Genomic DNA, 9,362 nt, shown 5'->3' with positions numbered 1-9,362 from the left:
AAAACCCTTACAAATTGGAGGGTTAGAATATTCCGCTGGGGGTGGATTTTGCTCCAGAGCACATCCATAACAAGGCCTAGGAAACTAATTGATTTGGATCATTGAACAAGTGGCCCCTACTTTGAGAAGGGAAACCCCTGGAAGAGAAGGGCAACGGTTGGGTCGTAGATAACGGGCAATCCCTTATAGATATGAGGGTTAGGATCATCCTACCCTTGTAGATAGTAGTTCTAGGAACATCTTATGGTGATGACTTATGGGGTGCGGCCTATTAACTATGTGCCATACAAATGAACGGTTTGGATCATCCTATGAAGTGGGCCTCATAATACTTTTTGAAAAAAGATTAAGACTCCACGGATGGACAGCATGTAAAATCTCATTTCGGATTAGGATCGTAAAAGATGAAGGTTCGAAAACTATCTAAAGGTTGTAGCTGGTTTTATTTTTCGCAAGGTTCGAAAACAACTCATAAATGCATTCTAATTTAGTAATTCTGACTTAACTAATTTAGCAAACTAACTACAGGAGTCGCATTGGCTCCACCTAAGATTTTATTTTCATATTTTGATCCATCTTCTTTCTAAGTATGGACCAAAGGAAGCACCATTGAAGGGTTGTAGCTGGTTTTATTTTTCGCAAGGGCGCTCCTTGGTTTATCATTACTCTAATTTTTGTTAACAAAAACTATCGATATAAGATTAATTTAGAAAAAGTAGGGGTGCGACTCAGGTCAGGTCCAACCCGAGGAACAATTTACTCATCCCTCAGTTTAGCATTCCTCAAGAAAAGTACATAAAATAATTTAAGGGCCGTTTGGATATGCGTATTTTAGAATCCAGGTTTTAGCTTGAAAACGATGTAAGAAGGGTTCATGATCAAGCTGCTTCGAGCGATTCTTGGTTCTTGGTTTCGAAGTAAAAAATCCAGGTTTTAGAAATCTTTCCCACATCCTAATATTTCTAACACCGGAAACGTGGGATGATCTGCCGCTCTCCTGCTGTAGGAAAGAATTGTGAAAAGTCAGAAAACAACAGCTGGTCTCTCCTCTCATCTCCTATATACAATTTTGAAGAAATCAAGGATTTTAAAATACGCATATCCAAATGGCTACGCAGATTTTAGAATCCAGGTTTTATTTTGAACACAGCGTAAAAGAGGGTTCATGATCAAGCTGCTGTCTAATGTCCGGACAGCGTTTCTTGGATTTTAAGTAAGAAATCCAGGTTTTAGAAATATCCCCCGCATCCTGAGATTTCTTAAACTTGGAAACATGGGGTGATCTGCTACTCTCTTGCTGCTACTCTCTTGCTGACGGATAGAAGGGCTAGAAATCAGAAAACGGTGTATCCAAACGGCCCCTTAGAGTTTTGCCGATGTCGAGGAAGAGAGGTGGTGGGATTCTTTTAGTGCCATTTTATGGTACTCTATATAAAACATAACAGAAAAGACTATTGAGGGTTGAGTGATTAGAAAATGTCGATAGTGAACCAAAGTGGACAAACCCAACATGAAAAACCGCATTTAAGAACAAGAACTGTCTTCAACAATAAACTAGACTTTCATAGACATGAATTGTGATTTTAATAAGACACTACCCCCCAACCTGTGTAAAACTCAACCTATCATTTTGCTAAAGAAAGAATTCCAGGAGAACAAAAAAGGAGGGTTGTCTTAAACCTTAACTAATGAAAACTAAGCCCCCTCTCATAAAAAATGAACTATATTTTACAATGAAGCAGGACTTCCATCTTCCCCCGCAAATGTGCAAGGAAATTAGACGGTCCATGTTCAAAGAAAGAATACTCTTGCCTATATACCTGACCCACAATAGCCTCTGATGACTTTGGTAGTGGTTACAGAAACCCACCTCCCCTGCAAGATGCGATAGACTGCAAGAAAGGGAGAGCCCTCGCCAAGGAAAAATAATAATTGCCAACTTAGCTGATACTTGGATCATTCCTTGACCCATTGTTATTCCAAGCTTCTTCTCCAAACACCTCTTGAATCACATTCCATGTAGGTAAGAAAACATCTTCCAAGGGACCAGTAGTGAGAAATCGAGCATCCCAAAATTTGGCATCGCAAGGCTCCAAGATATACCCATGATCAACCACTCCACCTAAACTGTAATTTCTGAACTCATTGTTCAAATGTTTATGGTCTGTCTTGATTCGACTCTCATGCGTCGCAGCCACATCAGCTGGGCCATAAGAGTCAGACCCACTGTGCTCATTTTCATCAGATGAGCATGAGTCATCCTGGATATCATGAGCCACCAAGCCATTCCGCCTATTATTATTACCCATAAGTTGGGCAATAGGATGAGAACTGTTAAATGGTCTTCCTGAACTTGGTTTCTTATTAGTTTGTGATTCAGAAATATCATCATCATCATGGTAATCCTCATGTGCATCACCATTGCACTCATCATCGTCGCTGTCGACATTAATTGGATCCGACCTGTTCTGCTCAGCCCTTCTCCGAAGCATAAAGACATTGAAATAGTAACTCACGAGGTCTTTCTTGGTTTTTGAAGGGAAGGCCAGTGAGAGAAGGTCCCAGAAGTTCTGGCCCAGTGATTCAGGATTTGAGAACACAATTTCATGAAACAACCGCTCCTCTTCTTCGCTCCATTTCCCAGCAACATCCTCTCCCATGTTGCAGAATCCCAACTCCATAAATCTCTCCTGCCCAAGCATTCCCTTTAGTTTTTCCCTCGCTTCTATCACATGTTGTCTCACACATCTAACTGAGCTGCAATCCAAGCACCAACAATCAATTCTACCACGCCCAACATCCCTGTCATCAAGAGCAGATGAGTCAACATTAGGCCTCGGAATAATGCACGTCCCCATGAACTTCTCCCAATTTTTGGTATCGTGTAAGCCCCATAATGGAATGTCTGCTTGATAATCTGGTCCAATAGGAACATGTATTTGAGGGGGACATTCAAAACGAGGTGAATGGATATCCTCCGACTGCATTAATGTCCTTGACGGGGAGTCATGATTGAGGAAACTGGGGGAACAAGATATATGTAACGCTGGCTCTGACCTTGGATCTTCTTCACTAGAACTACTTGTGACCCATGACAAGCTAGAAACACTGCCAAAAGAACTGATATCGCTACCCTTGTCACCAGCAACCGAGAGTTCCGTAATGGTGTAATTTACAAGTCTCTCCTTTCCTAGAGATTTGATCATGAATCCTTCACCTTCACCAACTTTATACCAGAATCGGGTCAGGTGATGAAGCTAAGTCCACAATTAATATATAGACTGACAGATTTAACTTGTTTTTACCTGAAGGGTGAGTTTTCTCAGGGATGTCACTATATATTCCCATAAATGAAACCAGATGATCACTGATGAAATCCAGTTGTCTTGGGTGCTTACAAGAAAGTTGGCAAGAGTCATCACCGTTGAAAGGACGCTTGTTTTGCTTAACTACCATGTTAGACCTGCAAGAGCCCCAATTAAAGACATATTCATAGGAGAAGAGTAATAATTGCAATAATTTATGTTACCAATCATCGCACTGCTTGCAGAATATCGAGGAATAAACAAGCAGCACAACCATAGATATTAAAGGGAAGTAAAGGACTTGTGTTCGCTGAATCCCAAACATGGGATTAGAACTTAAAAAATTACTTTACAAACGATTGAAATAGCACAATTTAATCATGATATTTAACCATGCACATAATCCAGATAAATGAAAGTCGGCAAAATAGAGATTTATGTGACCAAGAAGACAAACAAAAAATCCATGTGTTAAGCAATTAAAAAAACACACAAACATTGCCATGTTCCACCACAAGGCTTTTTATTTCCACCGTGCCCTCCTTGGGCCATTAGCAGTCACTTTAATCGGTTCATTTGTAATCCAATTAAAAGCTACTTTTACCTATAGCCAATAAAGTTCACCTTGTAGCAAGAAATTTAAATCTCAGTGACCTACTTCATAAGGGTTTGATTCTCAGAATGCGAGGTGGGATAAAATTTATCAGAAGTGCAAGCAGAGATGGCTAAGAAAACGATAGGGGCGGCTGACAAGTGACACGATTACTACTATAAACATTTAAGCATCCCAGTTTAAATGTAGGATATATTTCCCAACAGAAATGAAAGTTTTCGGGCAGAACAAATGAAATCCATAGTTATATTGGTATGAACATACAGTATTAATTATAGCTTATAAGAAATAAAAATATAAAACTATCAGGGAAAAAATGATAAAAATAAATTATTTAAAACATATATAAACTCATATTATTTAAGAAAAAATATAAAATAAAATATCGTAAAAATATTGGGATAATATTGTTATATTATCCGACATTTTATGTTTGACAAACTTGTAGCAATTAGAGTATAAAATCATCAGGTGGCTCATACTCAATATTTTTGTGTTCCAATATAAACATTATAAATATGTGTGTGCATATACATTAGAACTCCAAAAGTTTGAGTGTGAGCCACCTGATAAAAGAAAATGACGGAATTTATTAGGAATGAAGAGGATGTGGTCGCATGTCGAGATGGGCACATAGTGTCAGACATGGCAAACCCACAAAAGAAATAGGGACATGGTTAAAACAGAAAGTATATATAATCATAATTTATGGACACATTCATGTCCAGTTCGACACCAATACGAGGTGTATGACATGACAAACCCTAAAAATCTAGAAATGGTGGCACGCCCACACATGTAAATACATATAAAATTATTAATTGCTATCATAATTTGCAACAATATAAATACAACATCCATTTAACAGACTAATAAATCTTAAGATTAATGAACTATAATCTAAAACAAGGGATTTGCTAGGAACCATCACAGAAGGCATTTCGCGGACCGGCTATTGCATGAGAAAGCAGCCACATAGGCTAAGATTTTGTCTCATTCATTTAATTCATCTGAGGTGGCTGCTCCCTCATGCAACAGCCGGTCCACGAAATGCATTCTGCGATGATCCCTAGCAAATCCCCTAAACAAACATGAGACAATCAAATAAGAACACATTCATCAATTTAGCCTAGTTCTCTTTGGTCCTCAATATGCACGAGAAAGGGAGACCAATAGGATACAATGCGTGCCACACTTGACACGGTACAAAACGTGTCGACACGCCCACATTAGGTCTGACACATCTAGCACTACATTTAAAAATCTTGAAATGAGTGTCGACACATGTGGACACGTGCGTCGTGTCGTTTTTCTTTTTAATATTAAAAAATGTCAGCAATAAATTCAGTGTTGGCTAAATCATAGTATGCATGTAAAAGGGGTTGAGATCCGTTCCCATCTATAATCTTTAGAAAACAATTTGTAATCTCCATAGACCTAACATCGCTCCCCTCACCCAACCATCACATAATCACCTTCAACCCAAAGAGGAATCAACATTTCAAAGATGCAAAGGCTAGAGAGGGGAACATGTGACGCATGACCAAAAGAGAAGAAAACTAGGTATTATAACTTTGATACCAAATTGATGTAAGATCATAAGGGAAGAAAAGGAGATATTGTAGCTCTAATACTACTTAGTGTAGGACTGATAAGGGAAGATACTTAGGTCTGTTGGTTGTTATCACAGCTGAGGCGGTTGAAGGGAAATAGACTAATCTTTTACTTAGGTATGTTGATTTTTTATCATTCCATTAAAATGTTTTGAAAATCAAAAAATTTTAAATCAAATCATAAATCGTAATAGGGGTCAAATCATATCAGATTGTAAATCGTAAGATTCATTCAAATATATATATATATATATATATATATATATATATATATTAAAAATATTAAAAATATTAAAAAATTATAAACAAATATGAGAAAATAAAATAGTTAATTATTCATTTGTCATCCAAATCCATTAATTTAAATAGAAACTATCATGATTAGTTCTCTTTTTTTTTCCCTCCTTGTTCATCCTTCCCGATTTGGTTCATAAACGCTCCTCTTTCTACTCTTGTAACCTCTCTTTCTTGATCTTGATATTTCTTGATCTTTCTTACTCTTGCCCTTTTTGGAACTTGATCTTAATCTTTCTTGTTCATGATCTTGCTTATCTATTCTTTCTTTCTCTTTCTCTCGACTGACATGGATTCACATCAATTCAGTATCAAAGCTAGGTTCACATGAATTTGGTATCATAAAACCTAGGTCACATCAATTTGGTATTAGTCATGCATTTGCATTAATTTGGTATCAGAACTTGATTCATGTCAATTTGGTATCAAAGCTTATGTTTACATTACACGGTGACACGTATTTACGATTATTTGGTATCATAGCCTAAGTTTATGTCACACAGTGACGCATATTTATGACAATTTGGTATCATAGCCTAGGTTTACATCACACAGTGATGCATATTTGTTAGGTACCTTACCGGTACGCCAAAAGCTCCAGAGTTGAGGAACGCGTTAGGCAAAGGCCCTTTAATTCCTTTAAACCTGTCCCACCATACCAGGCTGGGTCCCACCCAGTCCCATACCTAGGCGGCCCCCCACTCAGGACCGTAACAATATTTATGACAAATTGGTATAAGAGCAACACATATTTATGAATACTCGTGTATTACATAAGGACACGAGAACCCAAATGCAGAAATATAGAAAAATATCCCACCTAGCTAAAATATGCCCAGAAATTTAATTTAAGAAACAGCCTACTCAACAAAACAAATAATCTCAAATAAAAAAAAAAGAACATAAAAATCATTTAAACAAACAGGGTGGGTGCATACCTCTAAAGAGCCGTCCAATTTTTAAAAAAATAGGTGGAACGCTAAATTTGTATGAAACCCAATGTGCCCTCAAAACCGAAATAAATAAACACGAGAGATTCAAGAAACCCTAACCCTAGAATCGCCAGAATTCAATGGGATCAACAAAATTAAAGCTGATCCAAACAAGAAAATATTACTAAGAAAGATTAATAGCTAATCCTGCACAAGATTTATAAATCGAAGGAACGCATAGGAAAACCCTAACCCTAGAAACCCAAAACGATCACGAAAAAACACGAAATTACGAGCAATTGAAAGAGGGGAACGAAAAAAGATGGAATCAAGATTTAATCAACACGAAAGATCTATTGATCGGACGGTGAAAAGAAAAGGAAAAACGAGAAATCTCGAAAACCCTAACCCTAGAAACCCAAAACGAACACGAAAAAACACGAAATTACGAGCAATTGAAAGAGGGGAACGAAAAAAGATTGAATCAAGATTTAATCGACACGAAAGATCTATTGATCGGACGGTGAAAAGAAAAGGAACAACGGGAACTCTCGAAAACCCTAACCCTAGAATCGCGAAAAGGGAAAGGCCAAAAACGAAACCGAGATCAATCGGCAGAGGGGAAAGGTGTGGATTGAAGAGATGATTGGTTCGAAAATCTGGGAGGTGGGATCGTAAGGGTAAAGCTGAGAATTGTGGGATCGAAAAACCCAACCCTAGATCGGAGAGTTTTGAAAGGGGTAAAGCTGAGATCGCGTTTTTATGCCCGACGGTCAAACGAGTAACGATGGACAATTAATAAATGCTACTGATATTAGCACTACCATGATTTGATAATTACGCTAACTAATCTTGTCTTTTATCATCCCCCATCTGAAGACATTTTAAAAAAGAGAGGAAAACCTGAGTTTGTGCAATTATCAAAACACGTAATGCCAACATTACTAGCCTTAATGAAGCCTTCCTCTTTGCAAGGGGCTTGACTGTCCGTACAGATCTAACTTGAGGGCTCTACTATGGATTGATCCTAACCGTTGGACGTGAGTACTTTTAATCGTTGATTTACAAGCCATATTTTAGTGGGGCCACTTGCATTGGGGTCATCCCCCATCCACATAGTCGTGGATTATCTTTTTGTTTCACATGAATGATAGCCGTAAATTATTTCTCCATTTCCAAATCATCATAGCCGTCGATTGCATGTTACAGAGAGCCGTAGATTGAGCTTCCGATTATTACTTAAAATGATGAACGATGAACCAAAAGAAATTAATACTCAATCTCAGGTAGAGACCGGTGTCACGGGCCAAATATTTGAGCAAGGGAATAACCCGTGCTGAACTGTTTCCCCGTGATAGGGCTTGAAAAGGCACCCATTTCAAGTAGAGATTTTTTTTTCAGCGTTTTTTAGGGATTTCTTATGCTCTCTCCACTCTAGCCATCTCAAGTCTCTCCCTCTCCTTCACTCTCCCTCCATCCCTCACAGTTGGGCCTATGAAAATGTTTTATAGGCATTAGGCTCATCAATATTTCACGGAATAATTTTTCATGGTTGCCAACTATGCCCTAAATTTATAATTATGTCCTAGGAATAAATTCTAAGCAAGAAATCACTCTCCTGCAATCCAAACAAGTGCTTATTAGAAACTAGCAGGTCCACAATTGGTGGGCTATTTTCTAGAATTAGAAGAAGAAAAAATCTAACCATCCAATTAATGGCTAATGAGATAATAAGGAATTTGAAATGGGTAAAGAGAAGGATGGATTGAACCAGAGTTTTTCTTGACTACTATAGTTATTAAATTTTCCAGCATATGAAATTCTCTACAAATAAGAATGCGGAAAGTTACAGTTATTTTGTCTCAATGCCTGTGCATCCTGTGACAATGGCAAAGGCTTGACTCAGAAAGGAGATCAAGAGTACTCAACCATGCTCCCACACTTCGATATATGATAATGACCACCAAAACTGAAACTATTTCTAACAATTCAAACCCTTATCATAAGGCCGATTTATCACTCTACAGATAGTATAATAAAGTATACGTACTTTGAACAACATTATTAGGAAGATACTCTCCAATATCCTACATCACTAGATTATTTTATTAGGTAATAGAAATAAGAGATTGTAAATTACCAACATAGGAACAGTGTCGGTTCTCGGTATGAGCATAGGATATAAGAGATTATAAATATATGGAGCATTAATTATGAGAGATCCAACTGTAGTTTTGAAAGTAAACATGATTATCTGTAAATAGTGATTAAATTGGTTTTATAAATAACATAGTTATGACCTGGAGCGCCTAGAAATCATAAGATCCAAACCGCCATACTAACTAGAGAAAAAAAATCGATTACGAAACCCCCCAAGAAGAGAAATTGTACGAATTTAAGTAAAGAAGAAAAATAAAAGAATAATATAGACCGGTGCTCGAACCTTTTCTTGAGAGAATTCGTCCTGATCCTGATCAATTCCTCTGTGTTCCGAGTTCCGACGGACGACTCTTCCTATCGATCAAAATTTCTGACTGCCGTGAACCAATCCGGCCTATTACAGCCTGAGCAGCATCCTTAGTAGAAGATTTGTGCTAGTATATAC

The 9,362-nt window shown here is 37.7% G+C and overlaps 1 protein-coding gene across 2 annotated transcripts; it reads right to left on the bottom strand.

Annotated features, from left to right (window-relative positions):
* Nucleotides 1–1,496: 1,496 nt before the first annotated feature.
* Nucleotides 1,497–9,338, bottom strand: LOC143846766 (uncharacterized). 2 transcript variants are annotated; one of them, XM_077355323.1, is made up of 3 exons: nt 9,201–9,338; nt 3,306–3,463; nt 1,497–3,226 (listed from the first exon to the last, which is right to left on the bottom strand). In XM_077355323.1, the coding sequence occupies exons 2-3, from the start codon at nt 3,454–3,456 to the stop codon at nt 1,941–1,943; spliced, it is 1,437 nt and encodes a 478-aa protein (XP_077211438.1). In that variant the 5' UTR covers nt 3,457–3,463; nt 9,201–9,338; the 3' UTR covers nt 1,497–1,940. The 2 variants fall into 2 exon arrangements, with proteins under 2 accessions (XP_077211438.1, XP_077211437.1); XM_077355322.1 differs by lacking the exon at nt 9,201–9,338 and adding an exon at nt 6,764–7,531.
* Nucleotides 9,339–9,362: the final 24 nt, after the last annotated feature.

The sequence above is a fragment of the Tasmannia lanceolata genome, unplaced genomic scaffold (assembly GCF_043159265.1).
Source record: "Tasmannia lanceolata isolate RefF3 unplaced genomic scaffold, GAP_Taslan_0.1 ptg000015l, whole genome shotgun sequence".
NCBI lineage: Eukaryota > Viridiplantae > Streptophyta > Magnoliopsida > Canellales > Winteraceae > Tasmannia > Tasmannia lanceolata.
This window is presented reverse-complemented; position numbering and strand designations above follow the sequence as displayed.

What these genes read in the sequence shown, in the direction of transcription:
- LOC143846766 (XM_077355323.1), bottom strand. Translation starts at nt 3,456, where the DNA reads ATGGTAGTTAAGCAAAACAAGCGTCCTTTCAACGGTGATGACTCTTGC. An exon ending in TGAGAAAACTCACCCTTCAG is followed by an intron (nt 3,227 to 3,305) that starts GTAAAAACAAGT and finishes TCTGGTATAAAG; the next exon opens with TTGGTGAAGGTGAAGGATTC.